Source organism: Schistocerca piceifrons, chromosome 8 (genome assembly GCF_021461385.2).
Source record: "Schistocerca piceifrons isolate TAMUIC-IGC-003096 chromosome 8, iqSchPice1.1, whole genome shotgun sequence".
Lineage (NCBI taxonomy): Eukaryota > Metazoa > Arthropoda > Insecta > Orthoptera > Acrididae > Schistocerca > Schistocerca piceifrons.
Genome location: NC_060145.1, coordinates 271,589,371 through 271,605,889, shown reverse-complemented (window position 1 = coordinate 271,605,889; position 16,519 = coordinate 271,589,371). Strand labels below are relative to the sequence as shown.

General features: G+C 37.5%; 1 protein-coding gene across 1 annotated transcript in view; it reads right to left on the bottom strand.

Annotated features, from left to right (window-relative positions):
* The window catches only part of LOC124712261 (toll-like receptor 13), a 51,113-nt gene that overhangs the window by 13,015 nt on the left and 21,579 nt on the right, over positions 1 to 16,519 (bottom strand). The window contains exon 6 of the mRNA XM_047242556.1: positions 7,988 to 8,263. Coding sequence (XP_047098512.1) covers positions 7,988 to 8,263 — 276 coding nt within the window. The remainder of the gene's footprint in view (positions 1 to 7,987; positions 8,264 to 16,519) is intronic.

Here is a 16,519-nt window from a genome sequence, read left to right as displayed (position 1 = left end):
ATAGATGCAATTTTTCCAGAAAAACTGAAGATAACGAAGGTAGTGCCAGTGTACAAGAAAGGGTGTAAGGATGATCCCAACAACTACAGACCAGTTTCACTGATATCAGGTTTCTCAAAAATCCTAGAAATGCTTATGTATAACAGATTAGTTAACTATTTGGACAAACATAACATTCTCATGCCCTCACAACATGGTTTCAGAAAGGGTAAATCTACAGAATCAGCAATTGTCAGTCTAACAGAATACATTTTACAGTCCTTAGATGAGAAAAAGGTTGTCTCTGCAATGTTTCTGGATCTTTCAAAGGCATTTGACACCATTGACCATGAAATGCTGATACAAAAATTAAGCAACTATTACATTCGGGGGCAACCAGGTGAATGGATAAAATCATACTTGTGCAACCGCAAGCAGTATGTATCATTAGGAAACTCGAACCAATCAGAAACCAAATCCTTGCCGCAGGGTTCGGTAATGGGGCCATTGTTATTTAATGTATTTGTTAATGATATAGGTGTTGAGGAGGAAGAAAAGAAAATATTGTATGCTGATGACATGACAATACTAAATACTGACCAAAATATGAAACAGCTTGAGAGAAGAGCATACATATCTGCAAATATCACAGCTCAATGGCTGTTGGAAAATGAACTGGTTATAAATCTAAAAAAGACTATGTATGCAGTGTTTAAAAACAAGGAAAGGGCTGTAGACATGGATTTAGAGGTTGATGGAACAAGGCTGGAAGAAGTAGAATCTGCTAGATTCTTAGGTATTCTTGTGGATAATGACCTGAAATGGAAAAAAACATATTAATAATGTCTGTAAGAAACTGAGCTCTGTCATATTCTTAATGATGCAGCTATCACAGTATTCAGACAAGAACCTTCTGTGTACAGTGTATCATGGACTTTTCGAACCACACTTACAGTATGGAGTGACTGTGTGGGGAAACTCAAACAAACAAGAGACAAAACAAGTGTTCACATTACAAAAAAAAGCAATTAGGACCATTTTAAGAAGAAAGACCTCTGAAACATGCAGAAACTGTTTCAAGAATTTAGGTATCTTAACTTTTTCATCGTTGTATATATACAAAACAATAATGTACATCACAAAAGGTAGTGAGGACTGGATTACAAATGCTAGTGTACACACCCACAATACAAGAAAGAAGAATGAAGTACGGAGCATACCCCACCGACTGGCAACGCTAGAAAAAGGACCCCAGTACTCTGGTATCAGACTACGAAGAAGTCTGCCCAGAAACCTGCAAGATAGTGTACTTCATAATGACTTTCCAAAGAAACTTAAAGACTATCTCATTGAAAAAGAGTTTTACAGTGTTGCAGAATACTTATGCCATTAAATTTGTATATATTGTTACTCTTTATCAGTGATGTAAAAGTGTAAGCTAAAGGTGTAGAAAAATAAGTGATAAAGGATGTTAATACTTTGACATGTCCTATATTACACGTACATTTACTGTACATAATGTAATCTTACAGGATCAAATAAAATTAAATTCAATTCAAAGATGAGTCAATATTATAATGTTCAGTCACAATGGTGTTGATGTGGTATTTATGGAAGTCTGCAGGTGAGGATGTAAGAAAGCAATGGAGTGAATGGATGCTTCATATTTCTCTGAATAATTTTGGTGGAAGTGACCAAAACAAACACAGCTGGTCACACACTGTGCAGCAAGTAGGGAATAGAGTTGGACTCTCTGTGACACCAGTTGCAGCCACCTGTGCACATGTTGCAAGGGTGCTACATGGTATTGAGCAGAATGTTTGAGCTGTCTGATATGGTCAAGCTTCTGACCGAAATCTCTCATTGCATAATGAGGGGCATCTCTAGTGAGCAAAAATTTGCATCTGCCTTGCCTACTGGAACATGTGAAAATTAGAGGAGGCCTGGGAGGTGACACAGCCTTTGGTATTGGATTGTGTAAATCTAGTGACAGTTTTGAGGAATCTGTTTTCAGTTCTTGTGAATGAATTGTTGGTGGAAGTGGAGTGGTAAAGAATAAGGGTGCTGCATTGGCCTTACATGTATATTGTAAGCATTCATTTGATATGATATATTGCTTGCCTCTTCTCTTCACAACTCAAAAAGAGTCCTGAATAGGACAGAGAGAGTGGATATCAGACGGCATCATCTCGGAGCCAGACAAACTCACAGTTGTGTAAATCTTTATGGATGAAAAACTTTCTGTCACCATGCCTGACTGGGTTGAGTGACATGAGATGGTGAATGTATGAACACATCTGACAGTTGCAGGTTGGAGGATCTCCCTGAGTCAGTGGAGGAGATTAAGCTGAGAACAAACTGCACGGGTTAACAGCATGCGTCTGCCTTAAATGCAGTGCAAGATCCCAGCAGCACCAAGGGTAATGCATCAAACAAGGCCTCCATACAGCATATTTATGCTGCTTTTAAGATGTGATGTATTTGCTCTGTCATCTCATTGCTCGCAGGATGGTAGCCAGTAATGCAATTGTGCTGCTTCCACAGAGTTGGAATAATTCCTTGAAAAACTGTCTGTCAAATTGTCATCCTCTGTCAGTTGTGATCATTTGTGGGATGCTGAACCTTGTGAACCAAGATTTCACCAAGCCTCAAGCTACTGACTCAGCTGATATTTCAGGAATAGGTACTCCTTCTGGCTGCCTAGTGAAATGATCTATCATCATAAGTAAATATTGGCATCCCCCTGGGTATGGCAGAGACCCTATGATATCAGTGTGACTGTGAGTGAACTTTTCTGTAATTGTGGGGAAGCAACCCAACACTGTGAAAACATGTCTAACTACTTTGCTGCATTGGCAGCTGTTGCATGTCCACGCTCTGTTGTGACAATCCTTTTGTATATCAGTCCAAATTACCTTTGCAACAACAAGATTGGTAGAATCTCTGATTTTTGGGAGCGCAAGGTTGTGGCAGACACTGAAAAACTCCCATCACTACTGCATAGGGATGAAAGACCATTGCCTCCCACCAGCTGTGTCTCACCAAATTCCTCGGTGCATGTCCTGCATCCAGGTGCTCTAACAGTAGGGCCATTCCTGATTAACAATGTTGAAGGAATGCATCTTTATTTGACCAGTCACCACATCACCCCAATTGATCACATTTAATCCTGCACAGTTATGAGACATCACAACACTGTTTTGTCCAGCTATGTGTTTTATGTCAGTAGTAAACTTGGTGATGAATTCAGTCTGCCTGCATAAGTAAGATGAGTTGAGCTCAGTCAGATGCTGAAATATCAAGGTCAAGGGCTTGTGGTCAGTAAGTATCTCAAAATGTTGACCTTCTGTGTAGGGTCTGAACTGCTTAATGGCTAAGTAGATGGTGGATAAGTCTCTATCGAATATGCCCCATTTCTGTTGTGATGCAGACAAATTTTTGAGAAGAATGCCAGTAGTTGTCAGTTACCACACACACTTTACTGCAATGCTGCGCTGATGGCCATCTGACATGCATCCACCATCAGTGCAAGGGAAGCAGCTGGAGCTGGATGTGCCAGCAGAGAAGCTTAAGCTAGAGCCGCCTTTAGATCATGAAAAGCAATCTCCACTTCCATCATCCACAGTAATTTTCTGTGCCCATACATGTTGTTTGCAGTCAGCAATCTGTTCAGTGGTTCCTATACTACAGCAAAATGGGGTAAATGTCACCTGCTGTAGTGTAATATCCCCATGAATCTGCAGAGACCTTTGAAAGCAGTCGGTAAACACATCCACTCAATCACTTTCATCTGCCCAGGCAGGGGTGAAAAACCTGTGTGAGAGACAAATGCACTTACATTTTAGCAATAAGACACTTACCACTGCAGGTGACAATAGCGTAACACTAAGTATTCAAACAACAGTCATAAGTGATCTATCAGGTATGGTGCAGTTGCTTGAGGTCTTACAGTCACCACACAGTCTCCAAAAACCATCGTTCTTTTTTACCATTTGGAGGAGTGATGCTCACACACTGCAAGATCTTGTGAGGGTACCATCAGTAAGCATTTTTTTGAACTCCACTTGTCCAGCCAGTAGTCTATCTGCGGGTAACTGACACAGCCAAGCAGAAACAGGCTGCCCCTGTGAGGTCCTCATGTGATATTGCATAGAATGGCATTCCTTGTTTTTTGTTGCAACTGAGTCAATGAGTGCAGAGAATTCCTGAAGCAGCTACTGAAGAGGTTATGATCTGCACTTGTACCCTGGTATTCAGCACTGTTATGCTGTTACAATTATTGCCATGTGGCCCAGAAGGGTGGCACAACTGTTACAGTACATGTTTTGTATTGTTCAGCATAGCCTGTGTATCAGCAACACCAGCTGTAATGGCCATGTTTTTTTCCTTGTGCAGTTTAGCCGTTAACATTTGTACTCCTTTATGTTTCAAGTTGATATCACAAAAGTTTGCTTTAAGTGATTGATACTCAAGTTTTCCTCTTCAGAAATTCTTCCATTTCTACCTTTTGTTAAGAATGGCAGTGAATCTTGAAGTACTGATGCAGATGCCACACTATGCCTGGATATCTCCATGCATTGTACAATATGTGACCCAATGCAGGAGAGAGCTGTGGAGAGGATGCCACTTTCACTAAACATTCAATTGTTAAGTGTGGTATTTGGCAAAAGTGACAGAGAGAGTCAGTGCTGTTATTAGCAGTGGCACACATCAGCCACTACAAAAGAAATCATAGAATTATTCACCACTATGATCAGAGAAGTGCTGTATTTGCTGGCTGCTCATACAGGTCCTTATGGTAGACACTAATTTCTTATCCAGTGTCAGTAAGAAAATGCTTACCAGTCATAACATCCTGTATGATACAAACCATTAATTGCTGAAATTGTGACATTCTTGTAGCTCATAAGGTGCTTACTCTTCATTTGAAAAGTGTGCACACATTCTATCACTCCATGTTGAAGTTTGGGTATTGGCAAGTCAACTATATTGTCTGAGAGCATTTTTTAAAAGTCTACAGTACCAACACCAGTTGAAGGTAACATGTTTATTACTGTTTCCCTAACACTGAGCTCTGTTAACACCTTGACCAGTTGGCTGACAGATTGCTCTGTGTTTGAAGCTAACAGCTGTGCTGATATATGCACTTCAAGGCCGGTTGCATCTGTGTGCATGAATATGTGTATTTCTGGACTACCCGTCACAACCTCCTTAATTACTGCATAGGTCCACTCTTTTCTGAATGCAATTGCAGTCACATCAGCTGTGCACTTTATTTTATCTGGAGGTAGGACAGCAGTAGCAGAACTAATTTCCTAATATTGGCCAGTAATTTACATAGCCTGAAGATTCACAGTGATTGTTCAGATAACTGTCGGTTGATAGCCAACACACATTGCACCCATAAAATTTGGAAATTGGAGCTAACAACTTATTCTCCACCCCCTATAAGATGTGCAGACACAATTCTGGTTGCAGAATTAAGCGCTGCAACAAGGTCTCTCTGCATACATTTTATAACAGTTGTGGCAGTGTGTCATCATGTGCTTGATCTCATTAAGGTCCAGCTGTGACATAAGCATTGTATATTTATCTGAACTGACACAAATTCCCTGCTGGCCAAAGATGGCAACCAGTTTTGTGAGCCACAGTTGTGTTTTTGTGGGTCAGAATGCTGGCGATTCACGTTGTTGATCCTGTGTGGGCAGTGTGCATCTTGACTGTCATTTGATGTAGGTGGCGATGACAAGGCTTTACTTGCTGAAGGTAAACTTGCCTTCCCATGTTTGATCACTGTGTTGTTATGATTCTCCTTTGTTTGACACATTCAGGAATAACAATAGAATGTAGTTTTACACAACAGTTAAGTTTTGGGTCATCACTATGGGGTAGTTTGCACATGCCCACATTATTAAAAGCATACAATGTGAGTAAAGTATAATACAACTTTTTTTACATTAAATACAGTCTCATTAAATGTCACACATTCTCAACATACACAAGAACTAGACCAAAGAATAAGGAGAACAAAGACAGTTGTATACTCCAGATATCAAACATGAAGAATGATAAAATGTTCACACTCGGACTGACGTCAATTTGATATTTACCAAAGTTGCCATTATCTCATCATCAATTCATACTGGACTCCCTTCTCTTCAAAGAAACTTGTCATTTTGTTTGACAAATATTCACCTCCGTTATAGCAGTGGAATGCACTAATCCTCAAATGGATTCATTCTGTTTAACATATTTCAGTACTTCAGATTTATTTTGCTGCATATTGACTATAATCATCTATAAAGGCAATAATGTAGCTCTTTCCCATGTATGTAATAGAACTCATGATGTCACTAGGAAAGTCTCAGTGGATGTTTCATTCTTGCCCTCTTCAGCTTTTGTGGAAATCTTGTTTACTTGCCTTCTCTGCAGATGGTGCATGTCTCTTACCTTCAGTATTCATTTCTCCCACATATATCAGAAGCACTTTTAGATTTATATATGTCCTAAACTTTGATCCCAGTTTGCAATCTTTCAATTAAAACTGCTGTGCAAGAGTTTCTGAAAAATTTTGTAGCATGCATTTTCACCTAGCCCTCTCTCTCTCTCTCTCTCTCTCTCTCTCTCTCTCTCTCCATACCTCTGTCTCCAGACTGCACTGACAGTAGTTTGTGAACAAATAAAATATTTTTAATCAAAACTGGTACTGCTTTTCCAATGACATATCTGACAACATCTGTTTCACTTAACTGTGTCGCCTTTAAAGAAGCTCCAATTTTTGCAATCTTGACCACTATCTGTCTTTTAAGTGTTTGCACTTTTTTAAAGTTTGCACATTTATTTCCACAATCCATGAGCCTTTCTTTTTACAAAGCTGAACTTCAGATTTTCTGTAGTTAATGTCTTAATTGCAGTTACAATGTCATCACAGCCTTGTGCATTGTTAACAAAAGATGACACCCAGCATCAGTTTCTTCACTGGTGTGCCTGTTTACCAAAAATTGTCAAATTCTATGAAATGTTTACTCATTGTACTTTTTGATGGATTGAAATTTAATTGCAGTAAATGTTTATGTAGAAATAACTGACTGCAATGCTTTTTCTTTCAAATGGGACACAAAAGTTTTTCCACTTTTGAAATGCACTGCTGCAGTCTTTCACATATTTCAGGTGGTTGTATGTAATTCATTCCATTATTTTTTAGCAACACTTTGTATCATGATTTGAGAGATTCTTGAGTAATTTGTTTTTTTTAGTATCCTCCTTTTCCATGTCACTCTCTAGAACTTCACTTGCTCTGTCTCTTTGTTTACAGTAAGATCCAACAAATCTAATTCATCTGGCCTGCCTCATGTGCAGAATTTCCATATTTCAAAACTGTTTTCAACTTGATATTTGCTTTCATATTCTTCTGACATCTTGATATTCCAAGCTGATTAACCAGAAATACAAAAATGTTTGCACAATAGTTACGTTTTCAACTTCCAACTTTTACTTTCTGTATCTGGGCCCATAGGTCATTGAGAAAATGTGTAGCAGAGCATCGTTGCAAGCAAGAAACATTAGTTTTAAAACATTTGTTCTCTGACAAAAAAGAATAATATGTGATATGTGTAACAACACATGCAAGCATGCTCAGAGAGTAATAACAAGTCAAAGACTTGACATCAGCAAATATGAATAGAAGACATCAAAATCATAAGGAGCATAATACAGAATTTCATATGGAGTATCAAATAAAGAGATACTGAATCAAATCTGGCTCAACATGACTAAAAGAAGTGATAGGCTGAATGGACATATCCAGAATTATCCAGGAAAAGTTAATTTGGTAAGGGAGCAAAGTGGGGGAGGTAAAACTTTTAGAGGGAGGCAGTGTTTGAATACTGTAAGCAGATTCAAATGGGTGTAGGTTGCAGTATTTGCAGAGGACAGATTAGTTAGGAGAGCTGCATCAAACCAATCTTTGGACTGAAGACAACAACAACAAACATATTATAATTCTTACTTTGAGTTCTTCTGCTCCAGCATCATATCCAGGCCACTGTATGTAAGTTTTCGTGAGCATAAGGTAACGCAGCATTTTGGGTCTTCTGCTTGTTGGTATCTCCTCGAGGAGAACAAGAATCAAATCCTCACGTCGAGTCTCAAGCAAGCGATGTTGTGCCATGTGTAATTCAAATTGACACCACTGACTGCGAAGAAAAGCCTGTGAGATGACCAGCAAGATACTTCTGCTCTGATCCATGCATGAGATAATGTTCTCTAGTATGCTCAAGCCAACCTGGGAAAATTGTTATTACTAAAAAAATCATCCACTTATATCATTTGTTGAAAATGATATAAATATAGAATACTACTGTTCCATGAGACTTACTTGTTACTTGTAAGCAACTTATAAGTGTGCTATAGTTCTTGTTAATGGAAAGTATTATTTATGACTTATGGCACAGGATCTACAGGCTTAGTGATTGGCCAGGTTCTAAGTTACATATCAAAGCTAACTTACAATAAAACAAAACAGAAAACAAAAGTACATACAAGAACAAATTTGTTCTCAACTTATCTTAGTGAGTAATATTGTGAAATACGCTAAGCATTTATTCATAATCAACAAGCAGCATCCCATTTAAAGATAGAATAGTAACCCCAATTAATAAAAGAATTAGTGTATATGCATGTTATCTTAGCACAGTAGAGTTAAGTTATGTCCTAGAGAAATGTGAAGTAGTCAGCTCCACTTAGAAACTTGATAAATAAAGTTTATAGTATCACTATTTCACTCATTCTTTCTTCTAGAATTGACGTCAGATTTGCTGTTATTGTAATTTGGAGCTTTGATTTTTATATGTACTTTATTCTTTAACATCATGGATATGAAGAACAACACAATACATTATTACATCCAGATGTAGTTGAAAGTAGGTTGAAGCAGAATATTAGCTTAAAGAAAAAAGACAGGTCAGGATCAAACCAGAATAGGAAAAGAAGAATTCTGCTTATAGGCAGCAGTCAAGGGAGGGGTGTGGGCCAGCAGCTTCAGTAGAAATTAGGTGCAGGGTACCAGGTCACAAGTTTTGTGAAACCAAGTGATAGCCTTAGCCAGGTGACAGAAAACGTTGGTCAGCTATGTAGGGACTTTGAGAAGGAAGATCAGGTAATTATAGTGGGGGGAGCAGGAAACAGCCTGCCTATGAATCCAAGATACAATATTAGGAGTGACCTAGATAAAATAGGAGCAGAAACTGAGCACACAAATGTGGGGTTTGTGGAGGTCTTTCAGTGCCATGATCAGCCCTCGGTAAACACTACTGTAAGGTATGTTAACACTGAGTTGAACAGGATGCTCCAGACATCGGCAAAATCTCATGTAAGTGTTGTTCCAGTAAATGCTATTGGTAGGTGGGGATACACTACACATGGCCTGCATCTGAATAGGATGGGGAAAAGTAAGTTAGCTTCTCTATTAGCAGAAACTGTAAGGGGGTCCACAGTCACACAAGGGGCGATCCCTGTGGTTAATAGGTCCAGGCAGACAGGTTTTTTAGGTTAAAGTCAAAGTCCAGACAGATGACAATCAAGATAAATAGAATAAAAGAAATTTCATGTACAGTTAATAGGGCTAAAGTTAAGGGCAGTATCAACATACTTCATCAAAATATCAGGGGAATAAAAAATAAAGTAGATGACCTATTAGTGTGTTTAGATGATCTCAAAAATAAGAATGAGACTGATATACTCTCTCTGTCTGAACACCATGTAACAGTGGGCATGGGTAGTGTCAGTATAAGTGGGTATAATTTAGCGTCTCACACTTGTAGATCTAGGATGGATAAAGGAGGAGCTGCCATTTTCATAAAACAAGGGTATAAATGCAAAACTGCAGAAGTAAGCAAATTTTGTGTTGATCAGTACTTCGAGGTTTGTGCATGTGAACTTCAGCTAGATAATGTAGTATTGATAATAGAAACAGTGTACAGGTCCCCATTAGGAGACTGGGAGCTGTTCATAAAAAAGTTTGACTCCCTATTATACTGTCTGTCAGACAAAAAGAAGTTGTTAATCTGTGGTGAATTCAATGTAAACTTTCTAAGTAATTCTGATAGGAAAAGTGAACTAGAAGTGTTATTAACAACATATAATTTAGAATCAGTGATCAATTTCTCTACACGTATAGCTCAGGACAGTAGCACGCTAATAGATACATGTATTTGATGGAAAGAGGATGTAAAACAAACAAGTGCTTTCCCTGTGGTAAATGGATTTTCAGACCATGATGCACAACTCATTAACTTACAAAACCTAACAGGGTGTACAGTTCAGAAACCATTACGTAAAAGTCTGAGGTGTGCTTAACCTGGTATCTACACAGCACTTTAGAGACAGCTTAAGAAATGTTAATTGGGGAGATGTATATAATGAGAGAAATGCTAATGATAAGTGCAACATATTTCTTGATACATTTATATCCCTCTTTGAACCTTGTTTCCAAAGAAAATTATTAAGTGTAACACCACACACTTTTTAAAAGAAATTTTGGATTACTACTGGTATTGAAGTGTCTTCAGAAAGAAAAAGGAAACTGTATGAGACAGCAGAACTAGTAAAGATTCAGAATTAGTTTTACACTATAAAAATTATTGTAACATACTGAGAAAAGTTGTAAGGAAATCAAGAAGTATGTATGTTAGAGAAGAAACTAGCTAATAAAATCAATGTGGAATGTTGTTAGAAGGGAGACAGGAAAAGTAACCATGAGGGTAGGTAGTATTACTGTTAAAGAGAACAAGACCATCCAAACCAACAGCACACAAGTAGCTAATGTATTTAACAACCATTTATTAAGTGTAGCAGAAAAAATTGGTGAGAACAGTTAAAAGAAAAAGCTAGGCAGTAGATGGAAGAGTCTGTTTTGAAAAAATTTAGTCAGATTAAGTTTCACCTAGCAACTTCTTGTGAAATAAATAAAATTATTAAATCTCTGAAAAACAAATGTTCTGTTGGAGTAGATGACATCTCTAATAAGTTATTAAAACAATGTGGAGCAATTACAGCTGATGTTCTGAGTCACATATGTAATGCATCACTAACTCAAGGTATTTTCCCAGACAGGTTAAAATATGCCATTGCAAGGCCTCTCTACAAAAAGGGGGACATCACAGATGTCAATAATTATCGGCCAGTATCCTTGCTTACAGCATTCTCAAAAATCTTCAAGAAAGTAATGTACTCAAGCATGGTTAGCCATCTCAACAGTAATGGCATACGCAGTAAATCACAGTTCGGATTCCAAAAATGCTATTCCACTGAGACAGCAATATACAATTTCACTGTCCACATAATAGAATTTTTAAGTAGTAAAATGTCACCAATAGGAATTTTCTGTGACTTGTCCAGAGTATCTTATCGTGTGAACCATGACATTATGTTACAGAAATTACAATGCTATGGTATAAATGGAATAGCATATGAGTGGTTCAAGTCATACCTACAGAACAGGAAGCAAAAAGTTTCCTTATATGGGTCAAGTGATTTAAATAAGTTTGCCACTTCATCTAACTGGGGTGAAATTACATTAGATGTTCCACAGGGTTCAATCATGTGTCCCCTTCTGTTCTTGATATATGTGAACGACCTCCATTCCTATCTGAAACAGGAAGCTGAAGTGACACTGTTTGCTGATGATACAAGCATAATTATTAATCCAGTAAAAGAAAGTCCAATTGAAAATGGTACAAATAAGGTCTTTGGAAAAGCCATTAATTGGTTTTCTGAAAATGGGCTTGCTCTAAACTTTGAAAAAACACAGTACATCCAATTTTCTGCTGAAAAAAGTACAAGTCCTTCAATACATATAACACATCAACAGAAGTCTGTAGACAGGATAGAGCATACTAAGTTTTTGGGTGTACATGTAGATGAGAATCTTAATTGGAAAATTCATATTTTGGATCTTCTAAAAAAATTCATATTTTGTATCTCCTAAAGTGACTAGGATCAGCAACTTTTGTGATCAGAATAATTGACAATTTTGGGGATATAGAAATTAGTAAGCTAACATACTTTGCATATGTTCATTCTCTGATGTCATACAGAATAATATTTTGGGGTAACTCAACATTTAGACAAAAAGTATTCAATCCTCAAAAGAAAGTGGGTAGAATAATGTGTGGGGTACGTAGTTGCACATCTTGTAGGCATCTTTTTAAGAGATTGGGAATTCTTACTACAGCCTCACAGTACATCTACTCACTAATGAAATTTGTTCTCAACGACATGGACCAGTTTAAAAACAACAGTGACATTCATTACTATAATACCAGAAAAAAGAAGTACTTACACTATCCTTTGCTCAACCTATCTTTGGCACAGAAAGGGGTAAAATATGCTGCTGTAAAAATATTCAACAAATTACAAGATGAAATAAGGTGTCTGACAGACAGCAGTAATAGCTTCAAAAATAAATTGAAATCATATCTCCTTGACAACTCCTTCTATACCATATATGAATTCTTTAATAGAAATAAATAAATAAATATATAAATATAGTATATGCATTTTGTATCATTTAAGGGAATGGGGTAAATAACAGAAATATTAATCTTTAACTCTGTATTGTAATATATATATTAAAAAAATTTTGTTTCATATGTGCATTTCTTGTGCACTTGGCACGTTCCACATCATAAGGGCTACCATACCATGGGACTGATCAATGGAACATGCAACCCACTAACTAACAATGAAGCAACTGTTATAAACTGATATTAGGCTCAACATTCACCTCTGCTAACACTAATGATAGTTTTACATGTAATTTATACTTTAACATCATGAATATGAAGAACAGTAACACAATACATTACAACATTGAAGCAACTATTATAAACTGATATTTCACCCGACAATCATTACTGCTAACATTAATGATAGTTCTATATATGTCATACTAAAAGGGTCATTAGCAGCGTCTATTTATATACTTAAATGGCCATAAATTGATATATTTTTGCTCTATACCAATATTTGATGCCCTTCTAGGAAGGTACATTTATGTTGTAAGTCCGTGAAGAAAGTATCAGTGAGTGTGAAGGTTGATTTTACTAGGTACTTGATAAAGTATAACTGGAAATCTTCAATACCCCAATCTAGATACTCAGAAAATTTCTTCAGGGGATGTATGTTCGTGAATAACTGGCAGTGGCTTCTAAAATGGGAATAAATTTATATCTGAATATTGTTGTTTTATGTCTGTAAATATCTATTACATGCATTTATTAAGGCAAAGGTGCTTCAGTTTGCTGGTCAGAGACTTGTCCATAGCTGATTAGTGGGTAGAAGAAAGAGAGCTATGGAGATTTATTTTGTATCTTGTTCAAATGTTCAAATGTGTGTGAAATCTTATGGGACTTAACTGCTAAGGTCATCAGTCCCTAAGCTTACACACTACTTAACCTAAATTATCCTAAGGACAAACGCACACACCCATGCCCGAGGGAGGACTCAAACCTCCGCCGGGACCAGCCACACAGTCTATGACTGCAGTGCCATAGACCGCTTGGCTAATCCCACGTGGCTTTTGTACCTTCTCAAGTTACGAAATGATTCATTCTATAAAAATAATGGTTCAAATGGCTCTGAGCACTATGGGACCTAACATCTATGGTCATCAGTCCCCTAGAACTTAGAACTACTTAAACCTAACTAACCTAAGGACATCACACAACACCCAGTCATCACGAGGCAGAGAAAATCCCTGACCCCGCCGGGAATCAAACCCGGGAACCTGGGCACGGGAAGTGAGAACGCTACCACACGACCACGAGCTGCGGACTCATTCTATAAAATGCTTCACTTAGTAACTGTCTTGTAATTTGAGATTAAAAATTGTGACACTCCTGTATGTTGATTTGCCACTTCAGCTAACATCTGAAGAAAAAACTAAAATCAAGAGATACCAGATCAAAAGTGATGGAAAGCTGAGTGCTTGCCTTGGCTGGGTGACATGGGATATTGAGACACTGACTTGGGATGTGAGTGCAGACAACCAGGTATTAATAGATGGGGAAAGGGGGGGGGGGCAGGAACTGTTTGGTCAACAATAGAGAATATGGTATCAGGAATAACTGTAGAAGCTAGGCGCAGCAAAATCACACACAAGTGTGGGCTTTGCTGAAGTTCTGCAGTGGCACATTCAACCCTGGATGAACAAAGCTGTCAGGCGAGTTAACCAGCAACAGTCAAAAGACCAAGTTGCTGCTGCCTTTGAGTTGAGTTCTGGTGGTGCTGTAGCAGTTGCTGCTATTAAGAGGAAGAGATACACAATACATGGCCTATAACTTATCAGGATGAGAATAGACAGATTACTGGAACTACTAGCTGATGATACAGGGGGTAGGGGTTCAAACGATCACCAGTTGTAGAATTCCTGTAAATTCTTGTAATTGAAGTGGTGGGAGGTAAGACTTTTTTTTGGGTTAAATACCTCATTCAAACAGACTTCCTTAAAAAAGTTCCAGATAATTGACACATTGCACACAAAAGAAACTTTTATGTTAGCCTTATTATTATGCATAAGAATGTCAAAAATGAACTTCATTAACTTCTTAATTGTTTATACTAAAACATCAGAAGGAAGTTGATGTATTAGGTCTGTCTGAGTGCTATGTAATTAGCAGAATAAGTATGTTAAATACAGAGGATTATAAATTAGTAGCCCATTTATGTGGGGAAAATACAGAGAAAGAAGGAGTTATCACGCTTGTAAAAAAAAATCAGTTGCTCCAGTCCTGGACTTTTATGAATAGCTCAGGTGGAAACTTTCCTTCCTGGCCTCAACCTTAATTAATTTTTGATTTCACAAATCACATTACACAAAAGTTAACAGTGGAAAATTCAGAATGGAATGTAACAGTATTATGAAGGGGATAGTAGCTACTCACCATACAACAGAGATGCTGAGTCGCAGGTAGGAACAACAAAACATTGTCAGAAAGTGAGCTTTTGGCCAACAAGGCCTTCACTGAAAATAAACAACATACAACATGCATTTGTGTGTGTGTGTGTGTGTGTGTGTGTGTGTGTGTGTGTGTGTTTTGTCTATTTTCAATGAAGCCTTGTTGGGTGAAAGCTCACTTTCTGACAGTCTTGTTGCTGTACCTATCTGAACCCAGCATCCCAACTATATGTTTAGCAGCAGCTATACTCTTCATAATATTATTATACAAAATTCTATGACAAAATATTACCCAACTGGTGTTTACTGTGACTTGTCAAAGCATTTGATTGTGCAGTTTACCATATTGTCCTGGAGAAGCTCAGGTATGATGATATCAGTGAACTTGATGGCAACTGGTTTTCATCCTGTGTTACTAAAAGGATGCAGTAAGAGACTCAAGGAGTGTACACAATTAAACAACATCTTAGAAATGGGAATAATCACTAAGGGTGTCAAGAATACTGAAAATCTCATGCAATGTGGATACATTGTAGCTTAAGCAGTTTTTTTAGACCAATATGAGGCAGTTTTCTGACTTTATAGACCACAAGTGTCATACAACAATATTAACCATTCCTCCTGGAACACCCTGTATACCAGCATATGTGACCTTCCATCACATATCCAAGAGGTAAAAACTGTTCTCCTTGCTCACAATTCAAATATTATAATCAAGCCCAAATTCAGCAACTGAAAATTTAAATAACATTTTCTTGAAAATTGATATCTAATTCCAGAATGAAATTTTCACTCTGCAGTGGAGTGTGTACTGATATGAAACTTCCTGGCAGATTAAAATTGTGTGCAGACTGATACTTGAATGTGGACCTTTGCATGTGCTCTACCAACTGGGCTACCCAAGTATGACTGATGGAAGTAAAGCTGTGAGAATGGATCATGAGTCATGCTTGGGTAACCCAGTCAGCAGAGAACTTGCTCACATAAGGCAAAGGTCATGCATTTGAGTCTCAGTCTGCACACAATTTTAATCTGCCAGGGAGTTTTAAAATCTGATTCTCTGCATATAGATCATTACTGAACTTAAATAAAAGGCGATACATGCATTTCAGGACTGCACAATGCTTGACCACACTGTTTGAAATAATGCATGAGGGTAAATCTGAAAATGAAACAGAATAGTCTAACATATTTGGTGTTTACATTGATAAGAGTTTTAACTCGAAGCTACACGTTACAGACTTTCTTAAACGTTCTGCAGCTTTGCTTAATGGATAGTATCAAATTTGGGAGATGAAACTGTAAAAAACTGACTTACTTTTCTTATTCCCATTCACTAGAGTAACCTTCGAGGAAAGAGTGATATTGCACAAAAGTCTGTAGTAAGGAAAACATGTAGAGTCCAGTCTACAACCCCTAATGTAAGATCTTTAACCAGTTTCTGACAACATCACAGTACACTTACTCCCTGATGAAGTTTGTTGTCAACAGTCAACCACAGTTTGAAAACAACAATGATATTCATAAATATAATACTATAAGGAGAAAATATTTAGATTTTTCATCTATCAAACTTAGTGTGGC